General features: G+C 38.0%; 1 protein-coding gene across 1 annotated transcript in view; it reads right to left on the bottom strand.

Annotated features, from left to right (window-relative positions):
* Positions 1 to 1,098: 1,098 nt before the first annotated feature.
* The window catches only part of prima1 (proline rich membrane anchor 1), a 54,999-nt gene continuing 36,768 nt past the window's right edge, over positions 1,099 to 19,329 (bottom strand). The window contains exon 4 of the mRNA XM_007258203.4: positions 1,099 to 4,604. Within this exon, the coding sequence (XP_007258265.1) occupies positions 4,502 to 4,604 (103 nt within the window). The 3' untranslated portion in view covers positions 1,099 to 4,501. The remainder of the gene's footprint in view (positions 4,605 to 19,329) is intronic.

Here is a 19,329-nt window from a genome sequence, read left to right on the forward strand (position 1 = left end):
CTCATCTCCTGTTTCCAAAATGCATCAATGACTGCTTGAGAAAGCTGTTCTACTTTGATACTTGAAGAAAAAAAACATGCTCAATAAAATGTACTCGGGGTTAATAAATTCATGTCTAATATATATGTTCTGATTTTCTCTAATATAACAGCTCAATTTTAATTCTTCAGGTTAAAGGTGATAACTCCTTTAAACAGCTATAACATGTATTTGTATCAGGCTACAAACAGGGCTGCTTTATGAATTCATGCAACACGACTATGTCTTAAAAGCATTTGACTCTTATTCTGTGTGGGCATACCTCTTGCTAATATTACTTTTATATTTTTACACCTACTTTTTAAGTTAACTGATTATTTATTAGTTTTAAAATATGTTATTTCACTTGTTTTAGTGCTTTTTAAAACATGTAACAATGTAAACAATGCATCCTTTCAACACACCTTTAACCTAAATACCTAAGTCCCTGTGTTATCCTAACTTTACTAACGTTACTACCTCACATTCCTGCTCAGTCTGTCCCTCAGTTTCTCCATCACACCCGGTCTGCTGCTTCACCGTATACGGAGGACGTGGAGGCTACAGCCGCGAACATGTCTGTGATTTTTACACATTTTTCCGCTTTTGTTTCTCCATACTGCCTCTCCTTTAACACACGCGCTCAACACTGAACGTACCACGCAGAGAAAAGGTGTAGAACCGGCGGATACACACGTGCTTTCACGTGTAAACACTCGGGGGGAGACTGGCAATCCCACGCTTTCTTCTTCACACACACACACACACACACATAGTGGCGCAAAAAGGGGGTATGCAGCGTATGTCAGGGGCGCTGCACTAGAGGGGGCGCCAAATCAAAGCCCCAAAAAAAATCCTCTCCGGAGAAACAGCTGGTTTTGCGGAGCGCGGCACCCAGCTCCCAACCCAACTTTAGAATAGATTAATGGCGATATTTTTTATATCGCCCGATAAGAGTATCACATTATCGCAGCACGTTAACGCCGATAACGGCCCACCACTAATATATATATATATATATATATATATATATATATATATATATATATATATATATATATATATATATATATATATATATATATATATTATGTTAAACATTTTGGTATGTGATGCATACATTGTGCAGCAACCTTTAATTAATTCAATATACATTAATGGCTTGTTCCAGACAAACAAACAACACATATTCAGTTCTGATACCACATCAACTTATATTTATCCCTATAAAGATATTTTCTCTTACTCTGTACACGATACAGTCAAGAAGGCAAATATTGATATTTACATTCATGCAATATATTTCAGAGTAATTTTGTACAGTATAATACACATTTACCTTCAGTATGTTTAAACGGGCGAGGGAGCATGAGGACAGTGTACGATAGCCAGGAGAGTGATTTATACAGTGTGAAACAGTAAGAATGGTCGTTTACATGATGAACCTGGTGAGTTAGATAAACATTTAAAAACCCAAGTAATTCACTGCTCAGTTGCACTATGTAGGAACATTACATCACAACCATTACATCACATCTTTGGATTTTCAAATCTAGCCGGATCCAGCATGAACAATGAAAGCAATCCTCTTGCTTGGTTTTCAGAGTTGCTGTTTTTGTGCAAACATGGACCAAAGAATATTTTTTAACCATGTAATTGAGAGCAGTTGAAAAACAAAATTAATATATATATATTCCATAACTTAAAATTCCTTATATGTACATTTAATCAGCTTGCTTTTGTCAGCGCTAACAGATATGGGATGCCTGTTTAATGATTAGTACTATGGTTTCATTTGTTTGCAGAAGTTGTCATTTTCATCAATAAATGTGCAGTTTTTGTTTTGTATTCTGTAAATAAAATACAAATATCTGAAAGCAGTAAAAGTTATTCTGTATTTTATGGCAACTGGAAGGTAGTGTTTGTGCACAGAAATACAATTAGATCAGTCGGATCAATCAAAACAAAATCAATACTGTAAGTTTCTGCATACCAGCCAAAACATTCCTTCCAACAAAAGTCAGTTCCTTTTACACAGTCCTTAAGTTGTAAGAAAGCATTTTAAGCTTTGGCAAGCTATTAGACTCAGTTCTAAAGTGTTTAAATGGATAAAGATGTGTCCACGCATACCGAATATAGACTACTTGATTTATGGATTATTATTATTATAGGCATTGTCTATATATAGGCATAGGCATTAGCCATTAAAAAATGCCTGAGCTGCAAAATGTGTGCAAAATTATGCACTGAATGTAACTGAAGCTGTTATAACATTGCTGATTTGAATACAGTGGTGGTCAGAAGTTTACATACAATCAACACTTTACTCATGTTACAGGGTGCTGGATTTCTACAATTCTTCCTAAAATTCAGAAGGCTTCAGCGAGGAAAAAGCTTTTACTTGTAAAGCCAGAAAATGTTTAGGACTAAGTTATCTTCAAGTCCAGACTGAAAACTTACTTGTTTAACTTTTGGTAATTAATGTTCCCCTTAGATAAAGGCTGCAGATCCAGAGGTTCATCAACATAGAGAATTGTGGTAAACTGAGATGCTGGTTTCATCATCCTGCCACTCAGGTAGACTCTCGTGTCTATGTTACCCTCTGGCTCGTTCCTTTTAGTAAGGCTGTAATAGTTGGGTTTGCTGCAGTCATTTGCACTTTTAACATCCTCAGTACTCCATACATCAGATCTGAAATCTTGTCTCCTTCATGTGTTAATGACTGTCCATAAGGGGTATATGCTATATCTTATCGCACACAATAATATTGTCATAAGTATTGAAACAATAAAACGCTATATGTTGATAAAATGGTATTTCGACTTGAAAGCAGCCTATTTTGAGTTTGTTTTGCTCTGTTTGCAGTTTATATGTCTCAGTAAGTTACACAAAAGACAACTTTTTTGTCAAATATATTGTCACAAAAACGAAATTACAAAAAAATATTGTGATATTGTTTTAGGGCCATATCGCCCACCCCTACTGCTCACCTGTTCGGTCTGACACCGACAGAATTTTGAGCATCGGCTCTCCTGTTGCTCTAACTACTTTCTACTACAATTATCACCACAATTATTTTTGACAATAATTTATTGGTAGTTTTGTAAAGAGAAGGATGAGTTCCCCCCTGTGAGGGTTCATCTCAAGGTTTCTTCCTCCAAATTTGATGGAAAACAGGAGAAATCACTGAAAACCCAATTTGGACATGACATGTTCATGAGTTTGTAAACCTATGACCACAACTGTAGATAAGAAGCTAGTGGACAACACAATACAATAATCCCATGTAATTCCAGTATTTTAACATTTACTGTTGTGTTTCTGTAGTAAAACAATGGATTTCATTTAATTCCTTAATTTAGTTCCTGAATAAAATAATGACCATTTTTTTCATTGCCACAGTAGAACCTAATGCATCCAAAGTCTTCTTTAAAAAATGTGTTGTTAATGATATGGTACAGTGCGTACAGGCTGATGCGTGATCTTAACAGATTTAATCTCATGGTGGATTTACTGGATTTACTACATAATGACAAAAAGTGTGAAAGTGGTTTAGTTTATGCAATCAAATACAATGACCAATAAAATAACAGAGCTAAAATTAAAAGAGAGAGAGAGAGCTTGTCCTTGCATGATGATGTAGCCCTAGTTAAATAACAGTCTTTAATTGATGTATGTGTGACATTGATTCGTGCCTCTTTACTGATGACAAGCAATTACAGCTGAATTAGTCAATTCCACATGTACAGTGATTAGAGCGAGTAATTCAGACTGTCCAATCCATATTAGAAATTAGCAATGCTGATTAGCAGCAAATGATGCTAACGTTGTGGTTTTTTTTTTAATATCATGAACATGCACCACCTTTCCAGTTGCATAGTCATACAAAAAAGGGATCGATTTCCTGGTTCCTCCTTTAGCTTACAGCTGGAGCACCATCTGCGTCTGCTCGATCTGGACTCGCTCGCTCACGAAGCAACGTAGCCTTCTTTATTTACATGAGGTGGGGAGGGAGGAAACTGCGGGGAAACAGACAGAGAGGAGAGCGGAGAAAGGAAGGAATCTTAAGACGTCATTGCATTCAACAGAAAGTGCATGCGTTTGATTCGTTGTTGGTCTACTGGTACGCTGTCCTCCGAGGAGGCTCTGAGGTGTCTCAGGGCCTGACAGCTTCAGCCTCGGGATACTGACAGCTGTCATCTCGTCCAACATAACAATGAGTCTCTGGGCTCCATGCCTTCTCTGAACCTTTTAGTGTACTGTCATACGTCAATCATTACCAGCACTTGTTTGTCATTTAAGTGTTTTTTTTCTCTGTTTAAAGTATTCACATCTCCCACACAGGCAGAGCTACGGTTTTAAGTTCCTTCAAAAGTTCACTCTCTACCTCTCATCCATCTCCAAACCCCTTCAAAGCCTGAAGAAAGAGATGGTGTGGTGGGATCAGGAGTGTTTACAGTGTTCCACTGAATTGCTCTGAGTACTATACTCCAGTGTTGTTGGTCTCCACCACCTGTTGCGTGCAGCGAGAGCTCATGGCGTACTCTCCTCGGCTTGTGCCGTTCTCTTCTTTCCGCAATGGTTTCCTGTGGAGGAAGCACAAACATTCAGATTCAAAGCTTTGATTAGGCCAGCAAACTGAGTTTATTTATATTGCAATGTTTCAGACTTCTCAGTGTCTGTTCCACTCTCTATTATTCTCTATTAATCCTGTGGGTAAGATAAAAAATATGTAATCCAAAGGAATATCCTTAAATAAAAATATACATTTTGTGAAAGCCATTTTGTTCTTAGCTATTAAAGGTTATTTTCATTCCAGAAGCTTTTTCTGAAGTTCTGGCATTCATTACACAGTTATTTTGGTTATTTATTTTTTTCAGGAGATATTAACCTGCTATTAAACCAAGGAGTGGCATAAAGTTATCCAAAAGCAGTGTGTAAGACTGGTGGAGGAGAAAACGCCAAGATGCGTAAAAACTGTGATTAAAAACCAGGGTTATTTCACCAAATGTTGATTTCTGAACTCTTAAAACTTTATGAATATGAACTTGTTTTCTTTGCATTATTTGAGGTCTGAAAGCTCTGCCGGGAGGAAAACCAAAGATCCTCGGCTTTTTGGTTATTTCAGCCATTTTAAACTTTTTTTAACATTTTAAACAGCCATTTCAGCTTTTAAACAGCTCAGTGTCACTCCTATACTGAGAACAGCCGACCAACAATGCCTGTGGACAGCATACTTTGGGCACTGATGAAGGACTAGAGGATTACCATTACAAGCCATCACCATCAGCAACAAACAAACTTCTGTCTCTGACTTTATATTTACAAGGTTAAGCAGCTGTAGGTAGGAGTGTCTAATAGAGTGAAGAACAGTGAGTGATAAAACACAGTGTTTAAAAACTCAAGCAGCACTGCTGTAGCTGATCCACTCGTACGAGAACAACACACACTGTCCATTCAACACCATGTCAGGGTCACTGCAGTGCTGAGAATGACCCACAACCCAAATAATGGCTGCTTTGTGGTGGTCCTGTGGGGTTCTGACAATTAAAGATCAGGGTGAAAAGGAAGACAGAGTGACTACAGTCTGTAATTATAGAACTATGAAGTGCTCCTATATGCTCAGTGTAGCTAAACAAATGGATGTAGAAACATTTACAACTGCTGTTTTTTGGACTAAATAAATAAATTAATTAATTAAATTCATATCTTGAACTAAAATAATTTCTATGACAGGGGTTTGCACCAAAATGCTTCCTATTTCTATTGGTTCATTTGTCAAGAAATGTTTACAGTGCAAAGCAAAAAGACACATATACGTATCTTCTGCCCTGGCAGAGCGTGGGTGACAAGCAGCCGAGTAGGATGACACTGTGAGTAATACTCTCATTTAAATGACTTCCCACAAGCTTTTATAGCTGATAGGCTTATAGTTGTGGCATTTATCCCAACTTGGCCCATCCTTTATACATGTGGAATGAAATGCGGCTCGCCTTCAGCCAAATGCCTCCTAAACCAATTAGTGTTGTGGGCTTTACAAGTCTGTCTCATCAAACTCCCAAACAGACAGACGTTATCTATCAAGATTTTGTTGAATCATCAAATTAGTGTCACGCAGTGCCTGGCAAACACGGGGGAGCTCCCGAAATAAATATGTATGATGGACAAATTCATCTGCAGTGGAATCTGAAGTATGACATTTAATGAATGTCCCGGGAGAAGTCAGCTCAAATTATTGCAAATAAATTAAACAAAAAAAAGCATCGTGCAAAAGATGACCCAAAATGAACTTTCATATTTGTATAGAAATGCTATCTAAAATACAATATGCAGACATTTTGTAATAGTGAAATGCACCGTTTCTCAATCCTCATCTACTAATGTAGAGTAAACGCTGCTGCCAGTCTAAATGAGATGCCACTATTCATTTTGCCGGTAAGACGAGGTGGCTGAGAATGGACATGAAATAGAAAACAACATGACCTTTCCAAAGGCTGCTTCTACCGCATGATGGTCCTCTGAGATCTGTCTGGAGGCCAGGGCTAATTTCATAAACAGAACTTCAGGTTATTAAAAATTACTTGCTTATTCCAGTTACTCGTACAGGAAGCCAGCGACCTGTTGGATGAAGGATGACTGACTCCCTGGGTAACCACTGTTATTATGTAGCCCATCTTAGATCAGTAAGTATGTTTAAGGTGTGTGTTGCCATAGCCAGACACGATGAACACTTCCAGTGGACACACAGGCATCAGGGTACCAAGAACAGATTAACTGCAACAGAAATTCCTAAAAATGACTGTAGAATCTGCTGTGGTGATAATACAATATCTCACAACAGTAGTACAACAAAGTACACCTCTTATATTTTTGTCAATATTTAGTGAACTCCCAAATAATACCCAATAATAGCCAAACAATACCCAAAAGAGTTAAGGCAATGGTAAAAAAAAGTGGACACACAAAATATTTACATTTTGGGCACAATTTGGTCATTTTCACAGGGGCCTAACTTTTGTTGCCAGAGGTTTAGATATTAATGGGTGTGTATTGAGTTATTTTGAGGGCACTGCAAATTTACACTGTTATACAAGCTGTACACTGACTACTTTACATTGTATTAAAGTGTCATTTCTTCAGTGTTATACCATTAACATATGTATAATAAAAAAATTAAATAATGTGAGGGGTGTACTCACTTTTGTGAGACATTGTAAGTTCCAAACAATAATACCGGACCGAGACCTGCTAGAGTCACAGTTGAACTCTGGAGCAGTTTGCTTGTGGTAAGAGCGTGATCCAGTCTTGATCCGACCCAGCTGTCAAATATACTCCTTTTATTTGAGCTAAACTGCTGATAATGCGCAGTTGCGCTGATATATTAGCCAGATAATGCTCATTAACACGGCTATGAACAAACGCTACCTCTGCTCCATGCTGTTTACACACACAGTCTGTGCAGTGTTTACTGCTCGCAGCTGCGCGACTCTGTTTACTATGTGTACATCTGCACTGCATGTCCCATTGAAAACACTGCGTTTGAAAGCGCAACATTTCAGCGTTCAGTCTCTGTCATTGCCATTCCCGACTTGACACACTCAGACAAACCAAGTCTCCCTGAAGCTGCGGGAGTCTCCCGCATTTCAGTAGTGGCTCCCTGAGGCCCGCGAGTCACATATAATCTCCCGGAATTCAGAACGAGCGCCCCAAACGCGCACACAGGCAACAGACTTTTTTCTCTAATCGCGTGAGGGAAGGAGAGAGAGAAAACAGAGAGGGTTCTGATTGGCCTGTTCTCTGCAAAGAGTCTGTGAGACAGCAAATCAGTTTTTAGTGTTGGTGGGCAGTGTTTTTCCCCCCCTCCCGGATGGGATTTGTTCAGCGAGTGAGAGAAAGCAGATCATGGTGGAGGCAATATTAATAATTATTGTGATATGATATCAAATGTTTTTGATGTGCATTTTTTGTGATATTGTAACTGTCAATTTGGCAAATAAAGGCTTTTTTTCAACTTTTGCAACTTGGGATGTCTGCACATTATCATTACCTCTGCTTGTACAAGAACTCTCATTAAAACTGTGTAATTCTGCATAACCTTTTTACCACATATTTGTGTAAAAGTCCTTCAATATTATGTGCCTCATCCATCCACAGGCTTCCCTCACTCTCACTCTTCTGTCATCTTACAGAAGATGAAATAGTTTTTAATGTGCAATAATTTACTACATTTTGCAAATAATAACAATAAGTGTCAAAAAGTATAAACTAAATACTAAAACAAACACTGCCTTTATGATACTTGTTTTATAGTGACAATGGTAATGGCTTATAAAAAAGGTATGTTATTTTTTGGATACGAGCTATTCCTTTGTTTAAACAGAGATATTTGTAGCGTTATTTTCTGGTGATTTTCTCCAACATGCTTTTTTATAGTAAAGGCTGTGATTTTTTTTATGATAGCTCTGTCTGATATAAGAAAATATAAAATCATGAACAAGTGCATGCAGTCCTCTGGAGCACCTCAGCTTTTTCACAGACAGAAGGCAAAGGATTCTGTGGTGGTAAACTTTACAGAGATTGATTAAATGTTTAAGAGTAGCTTGTGCTCGTCTGTCGTGACAAACATAATCTGTGTCTCTTGGGCAGGACTGATGAGACAATCCAGTTGCTCTGCAGGGGACATCTGTCATGAGGAAGAGTGGGAGCAGCCCTGGAGCTGCAGCTCTCCTATAAAGACTTCCCCCACCTCGTCTGATTTACACTGGAGAAAAATCCTGCCTCATCTGATTTCTCAGGGGAAGAGGCAGGGTAAAAAACAGAGGAGAGAAAACTAACAAGAATTTATACTGTGAAAAATAACCTGAGGATTTGGTACTTTGTGCAACAACCTTTCACTATTAAAAAAACATAAATCTACGTAAATAAGCAAGATAATTACTGCTTATCAGTGACTACATGAGTTAGAATATGATCAAATCTTATAATTGTCAAGAAACATTTCAAAACAGATGCAGTCAAACTGTGGTATCAGAGCTAATTATGACCAACAGAGAGAGAGAGAGAGAGAGAGAGAGAGAAATACTTATATGATATATGATACTGTACTGTACATCATTCTTTTGGCATATTTGGCATTATTTATTTGGCTTATTTGTCCAGTCCATGTTCTAGTTCTCAGATAATATAATTTTCAAAGGTCAGGTATAATGGATTTGCATCATTTTTAAACCACCAATACAAATCACAACATATTGATTTTCTTAAAGGTTGGAAGTTTGCAGCCCCTGATATTTTAAGATGATAAATATTTATCTGTTCAGTGTCCCGTTGGCCAAGAAAATGCATATGATTTGCAGTTTAGGATGACAGCCCATTGGACTATGTACTACATTTAGCAAAAGGAAGACAATAGGGTAAACTACCCGGCCATATTTTTTATTAGATTATTTTGGTCAAATATAGCATGTTACTATTTCAATTATCATCATGGATAAAACATATAAGACATCTAAGTAGCCTAATCTCTTTTTACCTTTTTTTCCCCTCAATTTGGAAGGCCAATTACCCAGCATACTCATTAGGACTCCCATATCATTAGTAATGCCTCCGACATTAGTGTAACGGCAGGTAGTGAGGAGTGACGCACGCCGAGTAGAATGTACTCACAGGTTTATTTACAGACAGGCAAGCAAATGCAGCTAACAGTATAGCCAGGTAAACAAAGATCTCACCAAAGACAGAAGACGTAGTCGTATAAACAGTCCGAGTTCGTAACCGAGAAACAGTCCAACCAAACATCAAATCCAATAAGGGCAAAACAAAAGACATTAACCGGTAATCCGAAAACAGGGTCGTAACGAGAAGGCAATAACAAAGAACAGGAAGAAACCGCTTAGTACGCAACATAAGTCGACAATACCTCGCGAAGATACATTACACAGTGCGACCTTAAATACAGAAAAACAGAGAGCATAACCCGGATCTTCCTCAGAACACAGGTGAGTCTGAGCGCCGGAGCGTAACGTGATTGGGCGACGGCGAGCGACTGACGGTGACGTCATAACCCAAAGGATTCTGGGGAGTGGAGTCCAGAGGTGTGGAAGGAGAGTCAGGCTGCGTGACAATTAGGAGGGTAAAGACTATAAAAAGACCTCCCCTGATACATGTGAAGTCAGCCACCGCCTCTGTTCATCACCAGTTCTGATACATCAGCTAACAGACGCCTGTGCTGATCAACATCACACAAGAGTCCACCCACTCTTTCTACCCACCATGAGAGAGCATGCCTGATTGTACTCTCTCTGACTCTGGTTGCTGATGGCAAACAGCATTATCCGGGATTCGGCAACCCTTGGATCATACTGACAGTGCCTTAGTTTGATAACCAGCCTTATGCACTTCTAATAAATAAAGATTATAGATTTATAATTATATATGATAAGTCGGTTAATTCGATAATAGGGCTGTACAATACTAAAACATTTTACACTGCAATATTTTATTTTTCTGAAATACATATTATGATATAAAAAATAAAGGTATTTTCACCTGTTGTTATGAGAAATCAACTATCCAAAATCCATATTTGAATTCAAAATATTAATAATGCACATTAATTATGTAAAATGAATTAGCAAATTGGGCAGATATAAAAAGCTCTTGCATGTCATATGGGAACTAATTTGACATTGCACTTGACACTGCATTTAAACTAAAGGTTTAAACTAATATTTTCTAATCTAAACATCACATTACTCTTAAAAATGTATTTTAAATAACTGACGCAATCTGATTATAAATCTCAGAAAATCATGAGCTCAAACAGTGTCACGACAGCTCACTGTCATATTTCAACCTGCTCATTTACAACATCTCTGCAGAGATATTGGGAATAAACGTATCAATGTTAATGTTTTAGGGATTCAGATTCATTTACATTACAAACAGATACAAGTTACTTACGCTTATGAATGTTAATCGTCAAGGTAACCAAATCCAATCTGGGCAAAACATCTGATGTGATTAATGAGGCTTGTAATGTGAACATAGCCTATATGAATGAACATGTCAAGTGTGATTTATTCAGTTGTCAGTTAATGAATTCAAACAAGAGTATCATTAGAATTTTATTCAGTGACATGTACCCACTCAATCAGTCAGGACTGTATTGAGATGGTGACAGTCAAGCTGGAGGACTGTGGAACTTCTAACAAATGTCACATTGACAGTCACATAACAGAAGAATAGGGTTAAACCCAGTTATAAGAACAGTTAGCAATGCTTTAAAAAGGTTTCAGGAAGGTTAGCCTGCAGTTAATTGTAATGCCCAAAAAAACTTTACGTTAGCTGAGGCAAGCTCTTCTTTAATTACTCCTGATGCATTTGTCAGCTGCTATATAATCAGTAAATACAAGGGAGCCTGTTCCAATGGCAGCCATACAAACCGACACCACACTACTACCTCCACCATGCTTCACATGTATTCGGTTTGGCTTTAAAGGGCTGCAAAAGGGATCATATTCATTACTTATTTCTAGTTCCAGTCTGCTGAGGTAACAGGTGAAAAAACGACAACTTTGTTGCCTTTTAAATCTATAAGCACCAAACTGTATTAAACTGATCTCTGTTCTGATTGGCTGCTTTGATTTAAGCCTTGTTCAAAAAAAATTGGGGGCTGAGAAACTCATACCTGCCTTATTAAACTCTTGTTAAAGAGTTTGACAAGAGCATTTTAATGCTTCTTAAAGCTGAAATATGTTTAGATGATAATGATATTGAAGTCTATGAATACAGTCCAGAAGAAGCTGTAAGACTCTTAAACTCTATCTAGCTAACGCACTGCCCTGACACTTCAAGCACAATTACATGTTTAAAACAACACTAATTTTTATTCTTAACTTTTATTTATTCTTAACTTTTATTTATTATTTTAATTCTTCTCTTAGTTCTTTATTTAATTTTTATTGTTTTCCTTATTTTATTTTTCATTTGTTTAATAGTTTTTGCTACTGCCTTTTAACTTATTTTGATTTTCTTTTATTACTATTATTTTTTATTATTATTATTGTTTTTATTTTTAGTTCATTTATTTTTTTGTATTTTTTTATTGTATTATGTAAAAGTTAGTTTTAGCTTAATTAACTGTTTTTTTGTTGTATTAATCTTATCTTCTTTGATCTTAGTTTCTTATCAATTAAAGAAAGCTTAATTATAATCATAATAATTACAATTTTTATTCTTACTCTATTATTACTTGGTCAGGTTATCCACTCACATGGCTTTTCCTACCATTGCTTTGCTGATGACACCCAGCTATACCTGTCATTCTCACCTGAAGATAACTCAATCTCAGCACGGATATCGTCGTGTCTCTCTGACATATCCTCTTGGATGAAGGAGCATCACCTTCAATTAAATCTCTCAAAGACTGAACTTCTGGTCATACCAGCAAAACCATCTTTTCAACACAACCTCTCTATAAGCATCGACTCTCTCTCTCTCTCTCCGACAAAGGTTGCTAGGAACCTGGGTGTTATGGTTGATGACCAGCTCTCCTTCACGCACCATGTGGCCTCGGTTGCTCGATCCTGCCGCTTCGCGCTTTATAACATCAGGAAAATTAGACAGTTTCTGACGCAACAGGCCACCCAACTCCTGGTACAAGCAGTGGTCATCTCACGCCTCGACTACTGCAATGCCCTGCTAACTGGCCTCCCGGCCTGCGTAGTAAAACCACTCCAGATGATCCAGAATGCAGCAGCACGTCTGGTCTTCAACCAACCAAAACGGGCACATGTCACCCCGCTGCTCATTGAGCTCCACTGGCTACCAGTTGATGCTCGCATCAAATTCAAAACTCTTACAATCGCCTACAAGGTGATGACAGAACAGGCTCCTTCCTACCTGCACTCGCTCCTGAAGGTTTACGCTACCTCCCGGCCGCTGCGCTCCTCCAATGAACGTCGCCTCGCTTTGCCAAACACTCACACAAAGCAATCCAGACTGTTCTCATACAGAGTTCCCCAATGGTGGAACAAACTACCTTCTACTACCAGATCAGGAGAATCTCTCTCTATCTTTAAGAGACTCCTGAAGACAGAGCTCTTCAAAGAGCACTTACTCTCCTAACACCTCTAACACACTAACTACTTCTAACCTCATTTCCTTCTTCCCCTCCTTCACTTCTCTATCCCTTTATTTCCCTTCGACCTCCTTTAAGCCCTATCTAAAAATGGGTTATCTAAATTCCTATTACTTTTGTACTTCATTATTGTAAGTCGCTTTGGACAAAAGCGTCTGCCAAATGAAATGTAATGTAATGTAATTATTTTATCTATTTTTATCTTTTATTTACTGTTATTTTTAAATGATTAAATTTAGTTATTATTTTCATTGTCATATCAATCCCTGTTTTTGTAAATGCTCGGCTGCATTGAAAATGAGGGTTGCCCTCAATGTACTTCTTTTGATTGACTGATTGATTGATTGATTGATTGATTGATTGAATAATTGAACAATTGCTCTTTGGTAGTAACTGGACCATAAGTATACATTTTCGTTCCACCTTATGTACCACATGTAATGTGAAATGACAATAAATTCTCCTTGAATCCTTGAAGAATTCAGTAATGCTAAGACGAGCTAAGACTTTCCAGAGAGCCTAGTTTTTGTCATCTGGCAGATGTGTAGAAGCTCATGGACACGAGCAGCTCTCTGAGCTTTTGTTTTGCTGTCTGTTGTGGTGGCTGCGCTGCACCACAGTCCATGTGCAGACGGCCAGCCAGTCAGGCACCCTCTCTCTACGGAGCTCTCAGCTTACATAATGCAGCCGGATGGGGAGCCAGCAGCTCCCTGCACCTGAATCCACAACCTCCTGAATCAGCGGCACTCTTGTGCTGCGTTCACGTGCACTGTCCTCCAGCCCACCTTACTGTCAGCTCTTCTCCCTGACCTGCTGCAGCAGCTGAGAGCTCTCTGCTCCACTCCCACCACATAACCTTATCCCTGAGGTCAGAGCACCAGTGTAGGGAAGGGAAATATGTGCCAGGATGTCTCTCAGAACAAAACGCTAATTAGAGAATGCTGATAATAAAACGCTGAAGAGGGAGGCAATGTTTGACTATCTCTCACCCCAAAAGTGCAGAGCTCATCCTGTGTAAACAATGATAAAAAAACATGACTGACTCAGCCTGTTCTGCCTAATTACAGACACACAAGACACCAAACAACATCCCTAAAGTTGAGAGTAAATACCCCAAACTTGAGTTGAAACAGTATGAGATTCTCACTCTATAACCACCCAGAAAATACCACAGTAATTTCAGTATTTCACAACAATTCTTACAATATTTAAGAATGATAATAATGATGATAATAAACTTTTAGTATTTCACAGAAGTTAGTACACGCTTCACATATTTGTGAAATTTGTATTATACATTTTCATGGGACAAGACTAAAGATATGCCACTTTAATACATTGTAAAGTAGTTAGTGTACATTTGCTGTGCCTTCAAAATAAACAGACTTTGCGCTCCTTCACCTTCTATTTGAGGATGCCCCACAGATGCTCAATAGGGTTTATGTTTGAAGACAGCTTGAACATGCTTGAACAGTCTAGCCACTCTACCTTTAGTTTCTTCTGCAGGGCAGATGTAGTTGTCATCTTGGAGGTGTGTTTATGGTTGTTGTGACATTGGAAAACTTTTTGGACAGTTGGCCAAGTTTTTTTTATTTTTATTTTAAGTGCAAAGCAAAGTTATACTGTCATACAGTGTGCACACTGACTACTTTACATTGTATCTAAGTGTCATATCTTCAGTGTTCTCCCATACAAAGATATAATAAAAAATGTACAATAATGTGAGGGGTGTATATTTGTGAGATACTGTAATTATCAAAATTAATAAAAATGAGAGATACTACATGGTCTGGCAATGCCAGATGATTTAAATATATGAGATGGTGAGCCTCACACTGTGCATCTGTCAACACATTCCTGAAATGTTTAAAAACAATGTTATTTAAAGAAAGATTGAAAATGATTTACCTATTTTTCTCTTTATAGTACTTAACATCAGTAAACCATGCTAAAATTCGGGAGGGACCTCAGACTGCACTGCATCAAGAACTATCATTCAACAATAGCTGATAGAACCACAGGGGCAAGCGATTCATTTGGGGAACCTTTGTAATGCAATATAATACGGAGTGAACACATTAACAAATACCTCATAAAACTGTAGTGTGCAAAACAGAATCCTTATGTTAACCTTGTCCAGAAGTGGTGTTGTCTTCTCTGGGCTATGAGGCACCTGTGATGGAGCATCACACAGAAGAAATGTGCATTGTACTCAGAAGCGTCAGTATTTCAGATATTTTTAGGAAGAAATGGATGACGTGTGCTCCAGACCAATGAGAAAAAAGTCTAACCAGATGTTATCAGCCACAAGCCAAAAAGCCAAGGTCTGTCATGGTAAGGGATTGCATCAGTACACTTTTGTGATGCAGCATTAAGGCAAAAAAGTGAATTAAGGTCATAAAGGAACATACATTTGAAGACAAACATGAAATATATTGGGTTCATTCAGTCTGCAATGAAATAAAAGCCAAGCAAATAAAAATAACACTGCATTTTGCAGATTTATAGTAACAGAAGAATCCAATGTCCTGAAAACACACATCCAGTTAATGCTATTTTTAACAGGTGAAACTTAATTTCAGATTTGCCAAAATTCTGTGCCAGATCTCTGTTCAACTGATTGTTCATTGAGCAAATTCACTTTAAGGCTAAGGTATGGCTCTGCAATGTGAAAATGCTATTCTCATTCAGAAGAAGCCCAGAATATCAGAGCAGAGCCTAAAACAGACACAGTCTTACCTCCAAACAGGGCACTAAGCCATCAATAATACACGGCGTGTAGTACACACATGGCAGGTGGCTACACAAAACATCATAGGCCGAGATGAATATTTCATACACAGGCTCTTTGGAATGTACACCAGAGTGTATTCACCTTCCCCTCAAACCAGATGGGACTTGGCTGAGATTGCTCTTTCTGGGTTCAGAGTTAGAAGCACCAGGCTGTGGGTGATCTCTATAAATCCCTATATCTTTAATAATGTGATTTTTTTAGAGTTTAATATTGATCAAATAAGACAAGAGGGGAATTTACTGTAAAGCAAGAAAAAGAGTGCTTAATAAAAACATAGTTTGTTGTGTTTGTTAGTTTGTTAGGTCTTGGCTTAGATTTAACAAATAATCTAAATAATTGGAAGCAACTTATTGCAATTAGCTGACACAGTGAAGCAGGATGTTGCTTTACTCCTGAAAAAAACAAGTGTTAAAACTAGAACTAATGTTAATTACATTACATGGCCTTATTTATCCTCAAGCAAAGGAAATTTGTCACTTTGCTGCCTAACTATATTTCCAGTCTGTTAAGAAAGTTTAGAGAAGTCAATTATTTTTTTTAGTGTTAGCTCTAATGACAATTTCTGTCCTGCTGGACCAGTCAAAATGAGTCATTTGAGGTCAGAGGTGTCAATGAATGAATTACAAAAATTACCTTACTTAAGTAGACATTTTGGTAAGCTATACTTTACTCAAGTAATTATTTTTCAGACTTTTTTACTCCTTAGATTTTCACACAATTTTCTGTACTTTTTATTCCTTACATTTTAAAAATAGTCTCGTTACTCCTATTTAATTTCAGCTTGTTTTCATTCTGGCTTCTCAATTTATTGTAGATTTAATAAGCTGAGATACGATAATAAAGGATAAAGAATAACAGTAAAATACTTTTTTTAGTTATTTTTGTTAGTTCAAATCTGAATGTGGGAATGGTGAGAGATAAAGAATTAAGAGAAACAAAAATGTGCATTTGTATAGAAATTAGTCACTCTGTACATTCTAATCGTATGTACTGTTTTTTTTTCATACGACTGTGTGCACTGAACCATGGGGATTTGGTACATACTAATTAACATACCATAACTGATATTTTATGCTATTTCTATTTTCCAGTTATAGTATTTTTCGCATATAAGGCGTACATAAAATCCTTTAATTTTCCCAAAAAATCCTTACCCAAATAAACAGTTTTCAGGAGAGAAATCTGTGTAGATTAACATCCAGCACTCATTTGACTTTAAAAGAACATGTTTGTTTGTTACAGTTTTGTATACTTATCTTAGCTTTATTTAACTTAGTTAGCTAGTCCTCACCACCACCCATCTGTGAGACCTGCTGAACTAGAAGTTCCTTATAGTGTCTCTCAAAATGCACCTTATAATCCAGTGCACTTTATGAATTTTACCAGTCAGGTGCAGTAAAGCTACTCCGCTGAAGTGCAGCGTTATACAGGAATTTGCAGCTAATGCTAATGCTCCTGCCTTAGTGCTGGAGAAATTGGGGAATCTAAGCTTACTGTAAATAAACGTAAGTGCTTTACTCACCCAACTAAACAGTTTTCAGGAGAGAAATCTGTGTAGCTTAACACCCAGTGCTTGTTTTACTTTAAAAGAAAGTCTTTTTTATGACAGTTTTGTTTACTTAGCTTAGCTTTACTTAACTTAGTTAGCTACACCCCCCTACCACCACCCAGTGGCAAGACCTGCTTAATTAGAAGGTCCTTATAGTGTCTCTTAAAATGTGCCTTATGATCCGATGCACCTTATGTACGAAAAAAGCCCAGAAAATAGACATTTATTGATTGTGCACCTTATAATACAGTGTGCCTTATAGTGCAACAAATGTGGTAATCAAATTTAAAATAACAATGCCCTAACATTTTTAATATCACACATTATTTTCCTGCAGCTGCATGAAACATTTCATCAGACTACAACTTTAAACCCCACTCCCAGACCTCCACTCCCCCCAGACTGCTGGGTAATAGGCTTTCTTATTTTCACTGGGGAAGCCCGTATCCGAGTTGCTGCACAGCTATGTATATCCCTATCCTTTCCACTCCACAACCTTTCGCGCTCTGTTATTTCCAGAGTGCATACAGGCATCCAATTATAGCTGAGACAGGACATGAAACTGTCTCCAGGATCCACCCATTTGCCATATTTATTCACAGCGAGAAAAGATTTACACAGAGGGAAATGCCCCTGCAGTCCCAGGGGGCTGGGCTTCACTCTGACACTGTCTGCCTGTTTACAACAGGAGAGAGAATAACAGATCCAGCCCACTGCTGCAAGTTTATAGCCACAAAAATGTGCACCTTTAAGAGAAAAATAACACAGAACATCTTACTGCTGTCATGCTTTACAGCAACAGTCAAGATCACTTTAACAATATCAGCTAAAATCTCTTAAGCTTCTTTACTGAGACCAAAAATATGCTTCAAGCTTCATTTGCATTTCAAATGTTATGTAGTTCACCCTAAAAAAGTTCTTTTAGGCCACAGAGATGACTGTAGTGCATGAGTCTTCATCTAATAGTACTGCAAATTCAGCATCCAGCGAGGGGGAGGAAAAAGTGCATGGTAGCCAGCTTACATCACCAACAACATGCAGAATGGGAAGGCACGGGTGATTCCATGACAGGGAAAAATGTCCTAAACATAAGAATCCTGCCAAATCTCAGAAACTAAGAGTTTAATTAATAAATGAGAAAGACATCACAGAGCAGTGTTTCCTTTAAACTGTTCTCTGCCTTTCTGCTGAAGCACTCGACAGAAAAAAACTCCGGCTTTCCCCTCCAGTGCCTTTAATTCCATTAAACTCATTACAATAAGTGATCCACACCAGGCTCCAGTGCACAGCAGCCATAAAGCACTGATTGGGGTAATAATCTCAGTCTTCACTGAGACGTTTCAGCGACTGTTTGAAGAAACAGCATTTGCAGTGCTTCAGTCATTGGGCTTGGCTAAATGATGAGTTTTCATGCACATAAAGGCAAACATTAAACATGCTTCTCTCTTCATTTTGGCAGACCGGGCGAGCTCATTAACCAGGAAATAGCAGCCAGCTGGGTTTTCCACCGGGAGTCAATTTTCTTTCACCAAGTTCTCGGGCAGAGCGGCAACATATGACGAATGAACTCGCACCGTCTTTTTCAAATGACTCCGACGCGCAGAGGTAATGACGTGCCTGTCTAAAAGCCAAGAGGGGACACTCGACAGATTGCGAAAATAAATAATTAATTTTCAGGAAGACATGCACGTGTAAACATTAGCTTGGATCTCATCTAGTTTTCCTATAACATCTGTACAGTTTCACTTTAATGTGTTTGAGAGTTAGCCAAGAAAAAGGAAGGCTGCTACACCAACATGAAACACAAAACGAAGCACTCCTCATATT

This window comes from Astyanax mexicanus, chromosome 1 (genome assembly GCF_023375975.1).
Source record: "Astyanax mexicanus isolate ESR-SI-001 chromosome 1, AstMex3_surface, whole genome shotgun sequence".
Classification (NCBI taxonomy): domain Eukaryota; kingdom Metazoa; phylum Chordata; class Actinopteri; order Characiformes; family Acestrorhamphidae; genus Astyanax; species Astyanax mexicanus.